This window comes from Mus caroli, unplaced genomic scaffold, assembly GCF_978045245.1.
Source record: "Mus caroli unplaced genomic scaffold, Mus_caroli_1 scaffold_9, whole genome shotgun sequence".
Lineage (NCBI taxonomy): Eukaryota > Metazoa > Chordata > Mammalia > Rodentia > Muridae > Mus > Mus caroli.
In genome coordinates, this window is record NW_028227264.1 from 127,146,150 (window position 1) to 127,167,848 (window position 21,699).

General features: G+C 53.0%; 1 protein-coding gene across 1 annotated transcript in view; it reads right to left on the minus strand.

Moving 5' to 3' along the window:
* The window catches only part of Lrp1 (LDL receptor related protein 1), an 84,146-nt gene extending 63,676 nt beyond the window's left edge, over positions 1–20,470 (minus strand). The window contains exons 1-6 of the mRNA XM_021175130.3: positions 19,934–20,470; positions 11,955–12,077; positions 9,618–9,755; positions 7,246–7,365; positions 5,253–5,381; positions 4,876–5,139 (exon numbers count right to left, since the gene is read on the minus strand). Of these exons, the coding sequence (XP_021030789.1) occupies positions 4,876–5,139; positions 5,253–5,381; positions 7,246–7,365; positions 9,618–9,755; positions 11,955–12,077; positions 19,934–20,003 (844 nt within the window). The 5' untranslated portion in view covers positions 20,004–20,470. The remainder of the gene's footprint in view (positions 1–4,875; positions 5,140–5,252; positions 5,382–7,245; positions 7,366–9,617; positions 9,756–11,954; positions 12,078–19,933) is intronic.
* Positions 20,471–21,699: the final 1,229 nt, after the last annotated feature.

Sequence of the window (21,699 nt, forward strand, 5' to 3'; positions counted from 1 at the left end):
ACAACTTCGTCAAGTGGCATTTCCTTCCAGGCCTGTTTGCAGCATCACCTTCCCAAAGCCTCATCCTTCTTAGAGTGGCCACATCCTCAGGCAAGGAATGGGGACATGCCAGAGCCCTTCAGCTGAGGAAAGGAAAGGTGGGGGTGAGCAGACTGGACCATCTTTCCTGCTCGGAGCACTTAAATGGGAGGGCCATTTCTAGGCTCTGGGAATATCAGGTCTGTTGACCCTCTTGGGATTTAGTTTCAGAACTTTAGTCTTGTGTGTATCACTTTCAAAATATTTATGTCTATGTGTACACAGTTTATGGTATCATTTATTTACAATTTTATATACCACAGATGAAAAGCTGGTCATGGTGGCTTACACCTATGACCTTGACACCTGGAAGGCTGCTGATGGAAGAGGATTACTGTGAGCTTGAGGCTAGCCTGGGCTATAGAGTTTTAAAAAGTTAACTAATCAGGGATGGAGAGGCGGTTCAATCAGCAAAGTGTTAGGGCATCGGTGCCAGAGGACCCGTGTTCTATTCCCATCATCCATTTTAAAAAGCAAGTCATTGCTAGACACGGTGGCGGCACACACCTTTTTAAGCAGAGGCAGGCAGATCTCTGTGAGTTCCAGGCCAACCAAGGCCATACAGCAAAACTTTGTCTCTAAAATAAATTTAAAAGGTGAACCCAGTCGTGCATTCTTGTAATTCCAGTAACAGAGAGGCAGAAACAGGAGGATACTGGGGTACAGCTGGTCAGCCAGTCTACCTCATTTGGCAAGCTCCAGGTTCAGTGAGACCTTACCTAAAAAACTAAGGCAAGAGGGCAGGGGTGAAAGAATGGATCAGTGATTCAGGACACTTGCTAATTTGCAGTAACTACACCCAGAGGGTGGTTCACAGCTATCTAACTCCAGTTCTGAGGGATCTGCTGCCCTTTTCTGGCCTCCTTGGGCACTAGGCATGCATAGACACATACATGCAGGCAAAACATTCATACATATGTAATAACAATTTAAAAATAAGGCAGAAGGGTATGGAGGAAGACACCTGATATTGACTCCTGGATTCTGCACGAATGTGTACCCACACGCATCTACACACAAGTACACACACTTAACGTGCACCAAGAAAACTAATAATACACAGAAGTGGATGCTCACAGTCAGCTATGGGATGGATCACAGGGCCCCCAATGGAGGAGCTAGAGAAAGTACCCAAGGAGCTAAAGGGACCTGCAACCCTATAGGTAGAACATTATGAACTAACCAGTACCCCGGAGCTCTTGACTCTAGCTGCATATGTATCAAACGATGGCCTAGTCGGCCATTACTGGAAAGAGAGGCCCATTGGACTTGTAAACTTTATATGCCCCAGTACAGGGGAACACCAGGACCAAAAAGTGGGAATGGGTGGGTAGGGGAGTAGATGGGAGGGTATGGGGGACTTTTGGGATAGCATTGGAAATGTAAATGAGGAAAATACCTAATAAAAAGTATTTTAAAAAAGACTAATGGGCTGGTGAGATGGCTCAGTGGGTAAGAGCACCCGACTGCTCTTCCGAAGGTCCAGAGTTCAAATCCCAGCAACCACATGGTGGCTCACAACCATCCGTAATGAGATCTGGCTCCCTCTTCTGGAGTGTCTGAAGACAGCTACAGTGTACTTACATATAATAAATAAATAAATCTTTAAAAAAATATTAAAAAAAAGACTAATAATGCAATCATAGTATAGGAAATTTCTAATGAGACTATCAGATAGCATAACCGCAAAGCTAAACTTTACAACTGGGGACTCAAGGCAGGAGGGATCAGAAGTTGAAGGCCAGCCTTGGCTGTGTAACAAGTTAGAGGTCAACTTGGGCCGCACAGGATCCTGTCTTAAAAATACAAAACAAATCCTGTTAAGAGGGCTGGTGAGCTGGCTCAGTGGGGAAACTGCTAAGCCCGATTCCCTGAATTAAACCTCCAGGACCCAAGCAGTGAAGGGCTCTCATATGTTGTCTTCTGGTTTCCACATGTGCACCATGATTCATGTGTGCACGAATACACACACACACACACATACACAGAGTAAAAAAGTTAATAAAGTATAAAAAAATTAATAACCTTTAACAACATTTTTTTTAAACTTGTACATGCTGAAATGAACACCACGTCTCTGGAGAAGGGATGACTCTTAAAAAGAGAGAAAGTACTTATTTCCTTATTATTTTTCTTGAGTAAGGATCTTGGTGTACTTAGATGCGGGCTCTAGTGACTTCTCTGTCCTCACCTTCAACCCCACGAGTCTCTTTTCCCTTTTCAGTCCTGGAGATGGAACACAGCCTGCCATGAGCCACTCTCCCAGCTCGCTCCCCTTTCTTTTCTGGCCTCACCCATTCAGGTCTCCCAGTTCGTTAGGCAGAAGAGAAGGTGGGTCTGGGCTTTAGCTGAGGTGGGAGAAGAAGACAGCCACACCAATCTAGGCCAGTGTGGCCACGCACGGGGCTATGGAATTACCAGACTGTGCTGTCTGAGGGAGGAGGTAATGGGCCTTGTATGGATGTGTGGGTAGCTGGGGAGCTCACAGGGCTCTCAGGATGCCGAGCAGACTGGTCCCCAGGCTTCAGGCCCATGTGAACAGGGCCCCCTTCCCAGCTTCCTTCCTTCTTTACATTTATTTCTGTTTGCAGAGGTCTCTCTGAGGCAGGCTTCCCCCATCTCCCTGCACCAGTCGGATGTCCTCACTGGCTCCCCTCTTCTCAATCATAAGATACACGCCCCAACCTCCTGACCCCCTCCCCACCCTCTTCCCTACCGATTTAGGTATGTTCCCAGGGGTCTCACAGAGGTCCCAGTCATGGGGAAGGTTGGGAGGATCTGGCTGCAGGACGGAAGGCAGAAGGCAGTGGACTTTTCCTTCATCCTCCAGGGAACTAATTATAGGACAGCAGCCCCCTGTGCAGGTATGTAACCGGGGCCCCTGGAGCTCCCTGACCCCAGGGAAGGCCTCCTCCTGAGGAAGGGGATGTACCAGGGGTGGGGGAGGGTGTCACAGAGACACTTCCGACATCCTCAAGCCAGGGCCCATAATTAGTTTGTGGGATGTGAGCAAACCACCACCCTCAGGGTGACAGCCAGACACTCTGGCGTCAGGAGTGGGGGTGGGGACGAGGTAGGGAGGGACGGGAGCTGGGGCAAACGGAACCCAATCATTCCTCCTTAAAGGATTTTCTCCAAGCACCTTGGTCACGTCCAGATAGAGTTCCTGGACTCTGCCCCAGAGGCCCAGTGAAGTCCCAAAGCCTGGTAGGCAAGGCAAATCTGTTTGCCAAGGGAGGGGTGTTGCTACCCAAGGTTACTTCCTGCTTCTTTGGGGAAGAATGGCCAGGCCAGGCCAGGGCAGAAGTTGAGAAGGTTCCCAGGGGGCACATCATAGCCACCTACCCGGTATTCCCGTGTCTGACCCCGAGGCAAGGCTGCCATTGCTAGCTAACCCTCTTTGCCCAAGCACGCCCGTTGAGTGGGATGGTGAACTAGAAACACAGGCAGGGTAGTTGTCTCCAGTCTCAGCACACAGGGCTCCTTGAGCCACCTATCCCTCAGGTGTCTGGCAGTTCTCTGCTGTGCGCTCCAGAAGGACAGACACCCAATCACAGGTGAACCTTGGACACTGATAACTGCAGAGCCAGAGGTTGATGTCTGAGCAGTATCCTGAGGCCACAGAGAGGAAGATTTGCTCTGTTTTCCACCATCGCCCTCCCTCCCACCCCAGAAAGGACCCTCAATCAAACTGAATCCTTTATAACCTCATGGGACCTTGGCTTTCTGTGGGGGGAGCCTCAAAGGCCCAGAAGAAGAGCTTACAGACCGACTACAGGAGCGGAGATCTAGCCAGCCGTAGGATGCCTGCTTAGCATCTATCAGCGAGCACCACCAAACCAAACCAAACCAAACCAAACCAAACCAAACCAAACCAAACCAAACCAAACCAAGAACCAAAGGCTATAGGACCCACAGCTCATAGCCCTCAGCCTCATTAGCAAGGCAATCTTTACCACCAGCTTGCACTTTATCAGATCTGGACAGAGTAACACCAGCCCATTACGCAGTTTAGGGAACTAAGTTGTGGTGGGGAGCTCTGGTTTACTCAAGGTCAGAGATCTATGTCTGAGGGCTGGGGACAGATCAACCACAGGCCAGACCCCTCCCGGCAGCCCCGTGTGGCTTTTCGGGGAATGTGACTCGGCCAGCTGTTGACTCTGAAGCAATTGCTGTTCGTTTGTGTAACAGCACGAGAGGGGATCTGCACCCAGCCATGCGTGAGCCCAGCCCGTGACACCCTTCCTCACGCTTAGACAGCAAAGTTGCCTCGGAAGAGAAGAGAAGCCTGCATGGGAATGGCCAGCACATCCTAAATGCTCCAGTGGCCCGTGGTTCGTCCCTTCGTCTCATTGACTGCCACAGACAGGAAGTAGGCTCAGGGACTTGGCACCTACCCAACAGCAGGACGTCCTTTCTGGCCATACTCCTGAGGGTAACAATATCACATGGAAGCCCAAAGCAAGCCAGGCTCAGGCTCCTCTGCCCTCTGCTACTTAACAACGTCCATCCCCAACCCCCCTGCAGATGCTTCTGTATGGGAAAGCCCCTCTGCATCTAATGACACTCTGCTTTCAAAGACGGGACAGTCCCTGGTCTCTGGAGAGTGACCATTCGTGGCCTTCTCAGTTGACACTTCTCTGCTGAGGCATCCCTTAGCCCTGAACCAGAAATGAAAGAGCCAGCTCAGAGTGAAAAGGAAGAATAGACATCGCTCTGCTCCTGTGTGCAAGGAGCACAGACCCGGTCTCAGCCTCTGCCCGTCTCCCCCGCTTCCCTGCCCTCTGAGTGACTCACGGTGCAGACTGAGGGAGATGTTGATGGTATGCTCATCCACAAAGCCCTTCAGGCCAGGCATCCGGGCACACTTGAGCTGTGTCTGGGCAGCACTGTCCCCAACGTGCACCCAGCATACGGTCTCATTGGCATAACTGAAGTCCATGGCCGTGGTTTGTCGGGTGCTGGTGGGTGTGATGGTAGACACCTGGGCCCCGCTCAGGTACGTAGCTAGGATGTTCTGAGAGTTGGCAATCAGTAGCACTGGCGGCCGATCTACTGGCTCTGGGGATGGGACAGAGATAGGGCAGTTGGGACTTGTAACTGTTGAGGCGACTATTCACTGGGGAGCTGCATTGCAGGTCCCCGGCTCTGTGGTCACTGGCAGACCCACTCACCATTCTTGGCCTTGCAGGAGCGGTTGTCCGGTTGCAGCAGGTAGCCTTCAACACAGCCACATGTGAAGGAGCCGTCTGTGTTGGTGCAAAGCTGGCTGCAGGTGCCATATACGGAACACTCGTCAAAATCTGTCCGGAGAGAAAAGGACGAGGAGATGTTCATTCTAGCATAGCACAGGTGCCCCGAGACACCAGCAGACAACTGGCGAAATCGATTATAGTTCAGAAGGTGCAAACCCACTGCCCAGCAAACAGTTTTGGGATGTTCTGGGTCGTATGCACTGACAGTCATTTGGAAAACATTTCTTGGAGAACAGACGGGGCAGGTAGAGAACGCAATGATGAATTTGAAAACAGAGCTGCATTACAGTCTTCATGAAACTTGCATTCCGGTGATGAACGGAAGGCTGGTGCTATGATGATGGGAAAGCTTAAGTTAGAGGAGATGGGATAACAGGAATGAAGGACTGTGGTATACACAGCAGCAGCAGGGTGCTCGCCTGACACATGCAAGGCCCTGGGTTTGATCCCCAGACCTGCATTAAAAATAAAAGTCACGGGGGCTGCAGAGATGGCTCAGTGGCTAAGAACACTCACAGCTCTTCCAGAGGATTTAGGTTCTGTTCCCGGCACCCATGTGGTGACTCACAACCACGTGGAATACTAGTTTCAGGGGATCTAATACCCTCTTCTGACCTCTTTAGCCACCAAGTCTCCATGTGGTACCACACATGCATGTAGGCAAAACACTCATATATATATAAATAAATAAAGCTTAAAAAAAATACAGAAGAGACCTCTAGACGGATAGCTCAATGGTTTAAGAACACCGGTGCCCTTGTCGAAGACCTAGGTTCTATTCCCAGTGCCCACATGGTAGCTCACAACCATCCCATAATGCTAGTTCCAGGGGATCCAACACCCTCCATGGACATTAGGTATACCTACGGTACACAGACATATATGTAGGTAAAACACTCGTACACGTGAGAGAGACAGAGACAGAGAGAGACAGACCAAGACACACACAAACGGAGAGACAGACAAGACAGAGACACAGAGAGAGACAGAGACAGAGACAGAGACAGAGAGACAGAGACAGAGCGAGACAGAGAGAGAGAGAAAGGCAGGGAAAGGCAGGTCACAAGAGTATGATTTAGAGAGGTCAGAGTAGCTGCATCAAGAAGGTAGAATTTGTGCAGACTTGGGGCCATTTAAAACAGAAAAGTTCGCATTGTTTGCAACAGAGAAAAATTGGGAACATCTTACTCATCGACAGAGAAATGGCCAAGTAAGCTGTGGTCATAGTTTCACGTCACAGTGGCTTTTTTAATGAATGAGATAAATCTCTACATACTACCAAGGATGGGGGGCGGGGAAATCCCTGGAACACGCTAAAGAGAAACACTGTAAGTGATACCCACAGTGCGGCATCACTTACGGAAAGAGAACACACACACAAGCAATACTTCCAATTAGATTTTGGTGAGGGCAGGGGGCGGGGGAGGGGGCTTGCAGTAGGGCAGCACACACATGGCTAGGAGGTCTGCCCTCCAGGGAGAGGGGAACAGCATCAGAATTGAAGAGACTTTGCGAAGGAGCTTTGTGTTTTTATCTGTAATACGTGCGTGATCTACTTTTTTGAGAAAGGGTTTCCTTCTGTAGCCCAGGTTGGCCTGGAACTCACAGGAATCCACGCACCTCGGCTTTCCAAATATGGTAGTTCCAGGTGCAAGCCATGCCGTCGGGCTAATGTTTCACCTTTGACAGCAAAATTCATGTGCTAGCTACAACTTTTGGAGGCATGTACATTAAGGGTAGGCTGAAAGCAATGCTGAGGGCTTGTAGCCACACTATGTGTGGACTGACTCTCGGACCACACACCTCCCTCCCCCGTTGTTGTTTTCCCCCCCTGAGCCCGGCCCTGCTCCAGCCCACCTTGCAGCCAGCCTCCTCATGCACACACCCTACCCACACAGTCATGTTTACGTACCTTTGCACGTCTTGCCATCTGCCTGCAGCTGGAAGCTGCTGTTACAGTAGCACGTGGGCCCACTGGGTGTAGGGACGCAATGGTGTTGACAACCCATTCGAGAACAGTTGGCTCGGAGCTCTGCACAGGGCAAGAGAGACACTCAGGCCACCCTGAGACAGCAACTACCCCAGACACACAGCCACCCCAGGACAGCAACCACCCCAGACACACAGCCACCCCAGGACAGCAGCCACCCCAGACACACAGCCACCCCAGGACAGCAACCACCCCAGACATACAGCCACCCCAGGACAGCAACCACCCCAGACACACAGCCACCCCAGGACAGCAGCCACCCCAGACACACAGCCACCCCAGGACAGCAGCCACCCCAGACACACAGCCACCCCAGGACAGCAACCACCCCAGACACACAGCCACCCCAGGACAGCAACTACCCCAGACACACAGCCACCCCAGGACAGCAACCACCCCAGACACACAGTTAATCCCAAGACAGCAAACCCCCTCCATTTCCAGTCACCCTTCAGAAACTGCATTGAAGTAAAGGCCATTGTATCTGAGAGCGAGGGGGCTGAGGAAGCAACTGCAGTATAGTATTTTTGCAAAGCCCAGAAGGGGCTAACACAGCAGATACAGGGTCACAGCCAACTGTGGTTTGTCACCCGCCTCTTCCTGCCCCGACACTCAGTATATCTGTGTCTGCCCTAGGATGGGTTCTGGGAGCCACAGGAAGGGACAGTGAATCTTGTCCCTTTTGTGTGCCTTGTGTTTGTACCCAAAGGGAGTTGTTACTACATCAGCTCCAGCTGAGGGTGAAGAGTGGACAGACACACGGTTGCTTTTGTCTTCTGGCCTAAAAGTACTGTTCTAAGTCAGCTTTGAGCTCTGGGGGCCTCGGAGGGAGACCCAGAGTCCAGATGGAGGATGAAGAGGAGGAGTAAAGTGGATTCTTCCTTCTGCCATGACCCACTTCCACGGGGGAGACAGAAGGGGTAAGACAGGGGCAGGGCGGGGAGAGGTACGAGAACAGCCCCCCCCCCAAGACCAGCGACCCAATTAAGGGCTTGTTGGGGCTGGGCAACTAAGCCACAAAGACCCCTTTGTCCAAGTGCCCCACTCCTCCACACAGAAGAGAACAGCTCAGAGGCTAAGGTGTTTAGGGCGCTAAGCCTGGCAGGAGGAGCTGGGGTGGGGAGGTGGGCCTCGGTTACTCCTCTGCCCTTCTTTGACCAGAAAGTCCAAATGTACCGCCTTTGCTGTCTTTTGCCAAGGAAGAAAATATTGCCTGCTGTGGAAAATCTAGAAAAGACGTCTTGGTTTAGGGCTGGGTGGCGGGGGAGGGGGGACTTCTCTAATATTGGGGGAGGTTCAAAGTCAAGTTTTTGTTTGTTTGTTTCTGTAACTAAAAAGGTATTCCAGAAGGAATTGAACCTGGGCACACACTGTTGGCTAAGCTTGGTCACGGGGCTGAAGTTATCCCTAAACTTAATTTCTGTATCTCGTTCCAGGATCTCCAGATGAATTCAGCCAAAAAGAAAGGAGGAGAAAAATCCCCCACAAATTCCCTTGCTCCACAGTCCGTGCTGGAGTGAAAGGATCCAGATGTGCTGCCTCCCACAGGCAGATGTTTTCTGACATGTGTATGACATACGATGCTGGCCACACCCCGACTCCCATGACTGTCTTCCTCAAGGTCTGTCAGATGTTGCTTGCTCCAGGCCCAGAGCCCAGGGCAGAAGAAAAGAGGCTACTATTTCCCTAAGAGCTAAGCCTGAAGCTTTGTCACTACCCACACCATGGGTTCCTCTCAAGCTGCTACCACAGCTAAGAGGTATGACTTATCACTAGTGTTCCATCCTCAGACTGAATTGCCTCCCCCATCCACAGCTCTGAGAATGTATGGGCTGCTGGGAAAGGAAGGAGCAGAGTGGCTTCAAGGCCCCTCCCAGATTTGCAGTTCTGGAGGGTCACAAACTCTCCCTCCGTGCCTATCCCCAGCTCTGAACACAGCACCTCCAATCCTCTGTCAGGAGTCAGAGAGGAAAGCTTTTGAAGGAGTTCACAATAAAAAACAAACAGTATAAAAATGCTGACTAGTTGAGAACGGACTTGAAAAGAGGCAGTGACTTATCTAAGCACACACAGCCAGAGGAAAGTGGCCAGTCAGGCCTACGGCTGAAGCCCTTAGGGCTGTTTGAACAATCTCCAAGCCCAAGGGGTCCCGCAAGCCTGGGCATGAGAGCGGAACAAGGTCTCATACACACTAAAGCTCAAAGATGGTCCTTGATCACAAACTGGTCATCCTACCAGACACGGAGCCAAGAGATCTTGTATTGTTGGCACAGGAGAGTATGGGGAGCCCTTACCTCGACAGTGAGCACCCTCGTCTGAGCCATCCATGCAGTCCTGGACCCCGTTGCAGAGACGAGACATGGGAACACATAGCTCAGTCCCCAGACAACTGTGCTCATTTGGCGGGCATCTCTGGGCTTTACTCTGTGGACCTGGGAGCAAACAGAAGTGACGGCGTGACCAGGCTGCCTGGGGTGGCTGTCTAGTCGTCTCTGTACTGGGTAGATAGATTTAATAAGCCAAGATTGGCATTTCAGATAGCCATACATTCTAGATCTCAAGAGGTCTTAGGGATTGGATGGACCCTTCTACATATAGCTGCTCACAAGAGTAGCCACACATCTGGGGACGGCTGTGCAAAGGGGAGAGCTAGGGCCTACTCCCAAATGCTCCACGCTTAGGGAACCCCCAACCTCAACATCCTGTAATCGGGAGACAGGCAGAAGGCAGAAGTGAAAGATTTTGATGAGTGTTAAGGAAACATAGTCCCTGGCAGAAAGGGGCTCAAATGATAAACAAACACAAACCACCTTTGTATGGTTCTCAGAGAGCAGAGCTGGGTCTACAAGTGAGAGCCAGCTCACATACATGCACCGGCCTTATATGGTTCTCAAATGCTGTGAGTGTGCACTAAGTTAAAACTACTTATAGGGGCTGAAGAGATGGCTCAGTGGTTAAGAGCACTGGCTGCTCTTCCTGAGGTCCTGAGTTTGATTCCCAGCAACCACATGGTGGCTCACAACCATCTGTAATGGGATCTGATGCCCTCTTCTGGTGTGTCTGAAGACAGTTACAGTGTACTCATATAAATAAAAATAAGTAAATCTTTAAAACTCCTTATAAAACATATACTAGTTTTTGATATATCAAAGGAGGGCAAAGGATCTCTAATAATTTCATACAGATAGTATTAGTATATTGAAACAATATTTTAGGTGTCTTTGGTAAAAGCACTCAAATTAATTTTTTTAGTGTGGCTACTTAGAAATTTCAGAACCGTGTATGTGTCTTATACTGTATTTCAATTCAACAGTATTATTCTAGACTTGCAACCCAGAGCAAAGATCTAACGAAAGGATCTGGAGAGGTCCAAAGTTGTGGCCTACAGACCACATACCTCTTAATTACCATGGTTACCAGGTAGAGGGATGAGAGGGTAAGACAATGGTCCCAACAAGCAAGGTAGGAGAGGGTGTGTCTGTGTGGGTGGAGCCCTATAGGCACTGCTTGTGCAGGGAGTGGCTCATGGGCAAGGGAGTTTACATTTTGTGACCCGGCCTGGGTTTGTGTGTACCCCTGTGTCCACGTGTCTGGGCATCTGTCAGAGGGTTTCTTTGGCCACTCTTAGGAGCATCCACACGGGCTATATAAACCTGTCAGAACCTTGTCTGGTCAGTGGGCCAGATTGGGGCTATGTGATTCTGTTATGTGGGAATTAGCTAAGATGAGATTTGTAGCAAACAGATTGAAGAATGAACAAGAGTGTGGCCCAGCCCTTCTCCTCGGTTTTCTGTCCTTCCACCACACAGGCAGGGGGTCAAATGTGTGGAGAGGAAGTAGTTTAGCCAGGAGGAGGTTACAGGTCTAATACCCCGGCTCCTACTCACCCAGGGCAGGACACTGGGGTAAGGAAGAAAACAGGTGCCTTCATTTCCACCCTACGCGTTACCCTTGATAACCATGGTTGGAGGTATGGGGAAAGGGCACAGATGGGACCAGAGCCAGATGAAGCCCTGAGCATGCTAAGACCTTGGCCAGGATTGGCCATGTGGGGGAGACACTTTGGGTGGAGACCCCAGGACTCTAGGGTCTTGGCAGCAAGTCTTCTACCCTATGATCCGTTCCCCATCCTGGCCACTGGCTGGGTGAAGGCTGGGTGGGGACCTTTCTCCCAGTTTAAACAGCTGCCTCTGATTACACCACTTATTGGGAGCAGGGGAGGGGAGGGGAGGGGAGGGTGTCGGGAAGGGCACAGGGGTGGGGCTTCTGGTACAGGGCAGTGGCCTTTGGCCTGGGACTAAGGGCAGCAGGGTACCTGGCAGCAGGGAGGCTGCTCAGTGAGCACCAGCCAGAGGAAATGCTCGAAGGAAAGGGCAAGGGCGGCTCGGTTATCTCCTCGAGACAGAGATGCGGCCTCAGAGGATACTGTCTCCAACAGCCTTGGGCACGTAGCAGCCAAAGGAGAAATCCCAGGTGCTACTGCTACGCACACCAGGAACCCTGCGGGTACTCCGAAGAAGCGGCTACACTTTTAGCTGTGTCACGGGCAAATACAAGCACAGAGCAAGGTCCATGCTAGGCTAGAGATGGCTGCTCTTATCTGGAGAGAGCAAGCCCGGGAAGGTACTCACAGATCTCGGGGGCTTCATCAGAGCCATCGGGGCAATCTCTTTCACCGTCACACCGCCAGCCCTTTGAGATACAGGTGATTTGGTCTCTGCAGGCAAACTGCTTAGGGCTGCAAGTTTTAGGGGCTAGAGGCAAGGAAAGAAAGGGTAGATGTCAAGGAAGGACAGAAGTCAACTCTTGGACCCTGGGGCTTCCTAAGGCTCATTCTTCTCCAGCATCCATCCTCTATACCATGGGCCTGGAACACCGGAGGAGCCAAGAGGATCTTATCACCCCTTCCCAAGTTTTCTAGTTTGTCTGTACAGCATGTCCCTCTATCTCCTTGTTGTTTGTCACCACACCAGACACCAGCACCCCTCACCCTGCCAGGGATGATGGCGGGGCAGGGCAGAGCCCTCTGCTGTGCCTTTCCATGTTCCTCTTGTTCCCACTGCCAGTCGGCAGCTGGCCTTTCCTAACCTCTGCTTCTGACCTCAGGACACTACTGGCCTCTTGACCTATATCATCCAGCTCCTACCCCTTACCACTGGACCCCCAGATGAGAACTGGGGAGCTGCCCTTGGCACACAGTGTGGCCTGGAGATGTTATCTGCAGAAGACAGCTGGGCAGAAACTTCAGCTTTCGGGGGAGTTCTCCGGATAAGAAGGACCCATCAGAGGCAGGGTGCTGGCTGGCTTGATCTCTAGGAACTAACTGGGATGCCCCTCACCTATGGAGTGATTATATCCATGGGGACCACCTGGTTCTAATCCCTTTCATCCCCCAGTGAGGAGCTACACCAAAGACAGCTGGCAGTCCTGGGAGCCTCAGACAGTGATAAACTAGCTCTTTCCGTGTGCCGTCATATTTAGTCTTCCCCACAAGTTGATATGAGGGAAGGCTAGCCCACAGTTTCTGGGCCAGACCTGCCAAGGATTATAAAGTGACAAACTAGGACTTACTCAACCCAGTTCAGCCAAATCTGCATTTGTTGTTTTGTTTTTCCTTTCTTTCTTTTTAAGTTTTATGTGTACGGGTGTTTTGCCTGCGTGGCTGTCTGGGTAGCACGCTTGCCTGGTGCCTGAGGAGAGCAGAGGCACCGGATCCCCTGGAAGTGGAGTTAGAAACGGGTGCGAGCTGCCTTTGCATGGCAGAATTTGAACTCAGGACCTCTGGAAAAGCAAGTGGTGCTCTTAACCACTGAGTCATCTCTTCAGCGCCAGGGCTCTAGGTTCTTAAAGAGTGCAGCCCTCACTGGGGAGGCAGCCCATCTGTTCCAGTCACCATGTCCTGCACGGGGTGGGGGTGGGGTCTTTCAATCCACACCAGGGCAGGAATCTCCTCTCCCAGCTTCTCATCACCTTTTCTCCCACTGGGTAAAGCCCGTTTCTGTTTCCCTGACACAGAACCGGAGGCCAGTTCTGTGCCAGGCACTGAACTAGGCACTGAGATGGATCCAAAGGCCATGGACCCCTCCAGACCTACAGTTCCTGGGGAAATGACACAGTCCTAACTCAGGCTGAGACAGGAGAGTAAGAAAAGTGTGTCAGGGCTCTGAAGGAGGGAGTCTGATGGCCACACTGAAATGTCCCTCTCTCTCTCATCCCCAGCTCTGGCAGAGGGGACTGTACCCAGGCCCCTGGCCAGCATCAGAGCTAAGTTCAGGAAACACATCAAGGAAGGCCTGGCCAGGCCCCCTTGGAGTCCCCCTCCCTCCCTCCCACCCTGATCCGGGAATAAAGGCCCCTTGAGGAGGTGGATAATGCTGAGTTCATTGCCCCACTGGGCCAGCTGTGAGGTCTTCCCGGGGAAACAGCCCTGCCAACCTAGTTAGCATGCTGGAGACCATCGCTTCCCCTGGCCAGCCAGGCTGCCTGAGGGGGGAGAGAGGGACCGCAGTGGGATTCAGAGACAGATGGGGGTGTTTGGAGCTCAGAGTGGACCCCCCCCCCAAGATACCCAGGCCATCGACATGTCTTCCCTCTCCCACCTGGGGCTGAGCCTATGCCCTGACACTCCCAGTGTGGCAGAACTCACAGCCAGGGCCTGAGGTCACTGGCTGGTCGCTCTGACCTCCTCTGTCTTCCGAGTCCCAGCCGTGGATCCCCTCCTTTGGCCCTCACATGGTTCCCCCACTGTCCCCCCAACCCCCATTTTTGGCCTGAATTTGACAGAGGAAACAGCAGCTGGCAAACTCCAAAAGCTGAAATGAGAGATTCGCAAACCAGATGTGCTCTTGTGGAGGGCCGTGGGGGATGGGCTCCCTCCCTCCCTCCCTCCCTCCCAGAAAGGAAGAGGAGGGCTCAGACCCTATCCTGCACCATCTCTTCAGGCCCAGGGGCAGAGGGTGGGTGGGGGTGGGGGTGGAGGGGGAGGTTGTGGGTCTCTCAGGAGAGCCAGGATAGCAGAAGGATTGGAGAGAGATAAGTGAAAGGACTTCCTGTCAGCCATGGTGGAGAAAGCCCTAGGAATTTTGAGTGAGAAGGCTGAAGCCTGTCTTTGATTTCCTTCAGGGGGAGAAGGAAAACACATAACATAACCTACTTTGGGGCAGTCTCCACAGCCAAGTGACGCTTCCTCCAGGCTGGGAGGGAGCTGGGAGGGAGTAGGATGGAAGAGGAAATGTATAATCTCTTTAAAGGCCAAGCCAACCTAGATGTCCTTAGTGGAGTCTTGTGCATCTGAACTCCACACTCAGAAAAACCTGTCTTTGTGGGTCAGGAATTGGTGACCAACCTCTGGTCCCTGCCCATCCCCTCACCGTCCCCCACACCAGATGGCAATGAACATTCTTTAAAAGTGACCACTAAGTGCCACACACAGATCTGAAGCCCTGGGGTCCAACTGTCAGGCTACGAGATGCTTGCCAGTGTATATCCTACAGAGAACCCTGAGAAAGAAGAGGTAGGAACATCGTTCCCTGTCAGAGGAAGGGCAACAGACATTATTCAGACTGGGTAGCCTCTGGGGAGGAGGGCATGGAGGGGTGGGGTAAGAATGGGACAGAGGAGGGCTGGGGCCTAAGGGAGAAGCAGGAGAGAGGGAGGAGGGAGAGAGAGCTGAAGGAGCACGGGGACACAGGGTTGTCTGTTCTCAGCTTTGCCTAGAGATGTGACCGCCATGCTAACTTGGCCAACACCCTGCCCCTCCCCAACCAGGCACCCAGCCCAGCCATGGCCCCCAGGGCCACCAAGCTGGAGCCAGGCAGGCCAGGAGGTGTGGGGTTGGGTGTGTATCCAGACACAACACAGATCCCACTGCCTGGCTCAAGCCTTGGCTATCTTTTCTGTCCCACTCTGGGACCTTGGGGTAGGGTGGTGGCAGGAGCCAGTATGCTTGGCTAAGGAAGGGGGAGAAAGTATAGTCTCAGACAGAGACTTTCCAAAGAAGCAGTGCCTGCCCTTCAACAACCCCTGGGAACCCCAGGCATTCTTCCTGAAGGACAGGAGACAGAAGGCTGGAACAGCAAGAAAGTGACCCTGGGCCACTTGGAGAGTGACAGGGTAGAGAGAGGGCTAGGCGCCCTCTAATAGGTCTGGGGACATTCTGTAAGAGAAACCGCATGGTTAAGCTAAGGGAACAAGCAGAGCTGGGGACAGACTGCAGGAATCCGAGCTTTCAAATACTTGAGGAGAGCCAGGCAGGGAAGGCCTCCTGCCCAACACAGAGCTTTCCCCAAATTTTATGTATTTTGGGTGTTACCAGTGGCTCCTTCCTGCTCAGTGAGGTTCAGACACATTTTTGTCATTCCTGAGTCTGAAACCCTGCTTTGCGGCCTGGGACAGATGGACAGACAGGGTGGCTTGGACCGCCAGGGGAAGAGAAGGGTCTACCCTTCAATCCTGAGTCAATATTGACTCAGCAGGACATCAGCCTGACCCACGACCCTGTCTCTTCCTTTCCCCCACAAATAAAATCCAGATCCACTGGAATGCCTGCGGAGGTCAACCTCTCTCTCCCAAGGCTGAGTCCGTTATTGGCCCTCCCCCATGACCACATGGCCTGCGCTCACCACTCACTGGTGGTAAGGACCTAAGCTCCTGACCTGTTCTCTAGGTCTTTTCCATTAGGAGGAAGTTCTACTAGAAGTCTCACCTCCTTTTTTTCTTTCTGAAAAGGACCTCCAGTCCTCCCTTTTAGCCCACAACAACAACATCAAAAAAAAAAAAATCAATTTTTTTTTCATGTTGTTGTTCCAGAAATATGTGCCCTAATGACACTTCCCAAAATCAGTGAGGAGGGTTAGGAGAGAGGAAGTTGGAGGGGACCGTCTGGGTCCAGGAAGGTAAGGGACAGGCAGGAAAGCCCAGGAGAAATAACACTACCAGGTAGCTTTCAAGATCCAGGGGACTGCACAGAAGTTAGAGTTAGACAAAAGAAATTAAGACAGTGACTGAGAACAGTCAAGGCTGAAAGGCTGCAAAGGCTGCACAAACACAAGGTATGAACCAAGAGGGCCAGAGACACAGAGCAGACACACAGCAAAGCAGACAGCCAAAAAAGACAGGAAGTGGGCTCGGGGCAGAGGTTGCCCAGAGGGTGACCCAGCTCTTCTGGGGTGAACTCAGAAAATGACCCCCTCTCCCTGTGACAGAGTGGAGGGTAGCACATATCCTGGCCTTGGGAGACAAAGTCCCAGCATCAGAAACATTTTGCTAATGGGAGTCCAGATTAGAGGCTGCTGTCTCTCACAGAGTGGGAGGGTGTCTCCCCCAACCCCCACACAACACACAAGGAAGTCAAACTCTTCAGCCAGGGAAGTCAGGGCATGGGACTGTCATCTCATGGGAGTGTGATGTAGAATCCCTTCTCTCTACCCCTCAGCACCTTCTGGGAGGCTCTGCGCTGGTGCCATGAGGTCGCAGCACGGGAAACACTCCAGAGCCAACTGCTTCCTTCTCCAAACAATGCAGGATCCTGCTAACCAGGCTGAAATCTGGGACAGAACACAGGAGGCGGGACCAGGTTCCCTGGCACAAGTCACCACCAACTCTGGGACCCTTGCATGGTCCCACTCAACAGCCCAGGTTCCCCAAGGACAAGCAAGCTCTCCTGCTCAGACCTGGATCACAGGCAGGGTAAAGAATCCACGGGGCAGGGAAGACCCCAGAAGAGAATTCAGGGTGTGTGTGAGAGAATACATTCTTGGTTTGCAGTTTGAGTAAAATGGGGATAAGGAAAGCCTTTGCAAAGGTAAGCGATGGCCGGTTGATTTGGGGTTTGTTGGTACAGGGGACAGAATCCAGGGCCTTAAGTGTGCCCTGCCACCCCCCGCCCTGAGCTGCGCCCAACCCCAGGAAGGGGTTTGAAGAGGGTATGGGTTTGGAAAGGATCTGACTTAGGGCTGGGCCTGGGGTGACATGGTTGGAAGGCCCAGTAAAGGCAGGTGATGGAGAATAATAAAACAAACAAAAGCACAGAGAACAAGAAAAAGAAATAAGTCTTGTGAAGCAGCCCCCAACATCAAAATAATAGCCCCAATGAATTTCCTACACATGCCTGGCTTTGAAGAAGGGATGTTTAGGATTTGGGAGAATAGAGAACTGGAACGTTCTCCAGGAAGACAGGAGGCTGACACGTCAACCTCATAACTCCCATCAACTGTCCACCTTTCCCAGTAACTATTAACATGCCGGGCTCACGCTGGAGAGGAGAGGGCTGGGGAGAGAAGTTAGCTGTCTTCCCTGAGTGGGCTGCCCTTCAAGTTCCTCCACCACGAAGTGTCCCATCTCAGCTGGGCCGTCAATGATCCTTCTCTGCCTTTTCCATCCTCCTTGGCTACAAATGTATCCAAATGTGTCTACCAGGAGGAAGTGAAGCCTCTCACCCCATAAGGCAAAGGACTCCCGGATGAGTTTCAGACACAGAGGGAAGAGAGTATGGGGCAGTCTGTGTGGGGCAGTCTGTATGGGGCAATCCCTAGAGTTATTCCTGAGCAACAGGAAGGGCAAATAGAACTGTTAGGTAGGTCGAGGCAGAAGGGTCCTTCTCTAGGAAGCCAAGACGAACGTTCAGTGTCTAGAGGGCCTGGCTAAGAGCTCCAGAATGCACGGAGTCTACTCTTCTACAGGTCCTCTCTTCCTCCCCAGGAGGTAGTCCTTTCCTTGGACTGTATTTCTTGCCAGAGATGGAACAGGGGGCATCCTGTGCACTAGGATAAATACCCTACCACCTTTATCCCAGCCCTGAGAAACTGTGTGCAGAGCTGAAATGAACTAGAGACTTAGAGGTACGTGGCTAGAGAAGTTAAGGGGAGCGTGTCAGAGTTCCTCATTCAATGACCACCTATCAACTTAGCCCAGCATTTAGGGTCTTGGGGGGTATGCTTCCCAGGACCCAGCACTGTATGAGCCAGACATCTCCACAGGCATCTTTCCCTTCTACCTGATTCCATCCACCCTCGTCCACAGGGTTTCTGGCAAGTCTGTTTCTTGCTTAATACATTTTTCTTCCCAAAGCTCTTTGCCTCAGTTTCCCTTCTTCTCCCGTCCCAGCTCTGAGACCAAGAAGAAAGCACGGGATGACGTTAGATGTGAAGGGCAGAGGGTGGCTGCACAGGCTTGCCTGACAGGGCAGAGTCTCTTTCCTCATTGCAGGCAGAAAATTAGGGGTGGCAGCTAGACAAGACAGTCCCCGACATGACATGACTGAAGGCCACTGAGTAAACTGTTTTCCTGGGCACAGCTGCCTCCTGACCCTCTTGTCCTCCTCCCACAACTGAAACAAGTTAGAGACAGGGGTGGGGGAGGATACATAATCTGGTTTCAGAGAAAAACTTTCCCAATCCCGGCCTGGCAAGCTCTTGAAGGCAGAGGAGGGCTGTAAGATGCTACGAAGCTGTTGTCCTCAGTGAGAGGCAAACCTGACAGGAAGTCACAAAATCTCACCCCTTCTCAAGTTAGGGACCCAGCCCAATTCAACCCCATGACCCCAGCGTGAAGCCTGGGCAAGTCTTGAACTGGGGACTCATGCAAGAGGAAAAACAGCTGACAGAAATAGGGACGAGGGGCATGCAAGTCCCCCAAAACAACACAGCAGCCCAAGCCTAACTAATATACAAAGTGTATGTATGAAATGAGACAGGGCTGGGCTTTACACATTTACTAAGTGAGCAGGATTGGGGGCATGGTCATAACCCCCATCCCAACCTCCAACTCTCCTTCCAACCCAAACTGTGATCAAGCCAGAAATCGGGGAGACAGAGCTTCCTCTGAACCCCTCCCCAGCGTTCCAGACCATTCTCCAGTCTCTTCCAGAATGATGACATCTGACGTTTTTCCTCTCATCTTAAAGCTCCCAGGAATTAAGAAAGGAAAGCCAGCCATAAGCGTCACCAGACCCCTCCATCCCTCAACCGGGCTCCTGACAGAGGCCCTCAGAGGGGAGCTGCTCACTTCGGAACCCAGGCAGGCAGCCCAGGATTCTGGACCCGGGCCTCCATGCCTGGGATGCAGGGCTCATTCCACACCCAAACAGGGGGCCCTGCCTATCCCCACCCACAGCTTTCTCGGCCTGCCTGCCCTTTGGCCAGCAGGGCACCCCTAGCCGGCTTTGCCTTCCAGCCTTCAGAGTCCACTGCAAAAGGCCCTCCGCCCCCTTTTGCAGCGGTACACAGCAAATCCGGATTCCTTCACAATTCAGATGGGGGGGGGGGGGGCGGGAGGGTGGAGGATGTAGGGGAGGCAGAGGCCCTCCCGTACCAGAGATAGAAAGAGAAGGCCTCTCAATCCCAAGATCAGAAAAAGGGGGAGCCCTCCTTTCCTACCCAGGCCTCTAGTCTTTGTCTGAGCTGGGGGGCCCTGGAAGCATCATTTGTCCCAGGCTCCCATCCCCCAAATCAGACCCCATCCCCGCCCCCAGTCAGGCCGCTGCTGTGTCAGCTGGACTGGGATAACAAAAGGCACCCCCTCCCGCGTCTCCCTTCCCCATCCAGACGCAGGAGTGGGGGTTGGGGAGGGGGAGCCCCCAGGGGTCCATGGGGGCCGCCGGAATCTCACTCACCATCCATAGTGGCCCCGGCGACCAGAGCTGAAAGCAGCGGCAGCAGCAGCAGCAACGGCGGGGTCAGCATGGTGTGGGCCGATGCAAACAGCAGCCCCCACCCTCTGGTCCTGTTACTTCTTGTCCTCGCCCCCCCCCCAATTGGGGGGTCCCCCTTTATCTTCCTCTCCCTGACTCTTCTATTCTTATCCTTTCCTTAAGCAAAGCGAACCAGGGGCATAGGTGAAATGGTACAGTTCCGAGCCCCCTGGGAAGGGCCTGCTGACGCGGGTGCGCCCCCTGCCCCCAAATTCGAACCCTTCACCCCTGCTTTACTCCTCGCTCCTCTCCCCCTCCCAGGGCGAAGCTAACAGCCCCATCTCGGAGCCGCCTCCGGCTGCAAAAATGCACAATTGGGAGGAGGCGGGGTGGGGGGTGGGGGGCGTGGACCCGATGGGGGTGCCTTTGGTCGGGGCCTGATGGAGCACTAGGGGCTCCCCGGTTTCCGCCTCCTCAGTGCACTGGCCTGGAGCTCGCACCGCTGCTCCCCGGACTGAAGTGCCGCGGGGGGGGGGGGAGGGAGGGGGATGTTCAGAGGGGAGAGGGAGGGGACAGGGAGAGGAGGGAAGGAGGGAAGGGGCGGGGAAAGAAAAAAAGAGGTGGGGGGGGGGAGAAAGAGCTACGCGGCAATCCTGACAGTGCGCATGCGCTGATTTGGCGCGCTGCCCTGGGGAGGGGGAGTCGGAGGCGCGACAAGCTTTGGAGTTCTGGGAAGCGGTCCGAGAGTGGGAGTCCCCGGGCACCCTGTCCTCTAACTGCGTCTACCTCATCCCAGCGCTCCCTAGAGCCGGTAGAGCCAAGGGTGGGATTGGGTAAGGGGCAAGGAGAGCTGCGCTCTAGTGCCTCTTTAAAACTCTATGTCACACCCCAGGATTTCAGATCCCCTCTGTGGGGTCCCGAGCCGCTGTCTAGGCGGAGGCCTAATTTCCTTGGGGAAACCCAGACAGTGCCTCCCTAGCCTAGGGTGGGGGCAGGGGTGGCCGGTCCGCCGGGAAGGTGCGGGAAAGGCTGAGCTTTGATTTGGAGACTTTGTAAGAACCGGTCTGGGATTGGGGCCTGCGTCCTCAGGAGGCGGAGTGAAGGAGTGGCCACATGGACCCGCCCCCACCTCGCTCCAGGGCTCAGAGTAAACAGGGACACCCGCGGGGACACGCTGCAGCTTGTCCGCCCGCCTTGGGCTCAGGGATGGAGCCCACCTTAGTACCCGCCCAGCCCTGCTCGCCTGGCACGGGGCGCAGGAGAGGCAGGCTCTGGTTTGGAGAGAGGTGACTCACCAGCGGGTGGGGTTGGGGTAGAGCCATCCCCTTGCGCCCTGAGAGGTCAGGCTCGATTTTTTTGTTTGTTTGTTTTGTTTTTGATACCTTCTGACTGGCCTCCCACCAAGTCAGGGTTTCAGATGCCAAACTACAGGGAGTTGGAATGAAGGTCTCCTGAGCCCCGCTTCCAGACACCGGTCCTAGGGGGCTGTGTGCTGAGTGCCGGACCTTTGTCCCCAGTCTCAGTCGGTTTGGGAACGGTACTCTGGAGTCCAGAAAGCATCGGGCGGTTCCTAAGGCCGGCGAACGTGCTTCCGGCCACTGCCCTCTTGTGGGCAACGTTTGAAGGCTGTAACCCTTAGTGTCTGACTTTCTCTGTGACCTGAAGTGAAAGTTCTGGAAAGCTCAGCAGGCGACATCCCTGGCTAGAGATGAACTTTAAAGACCAGAGACCAGTACACTAACTCCACA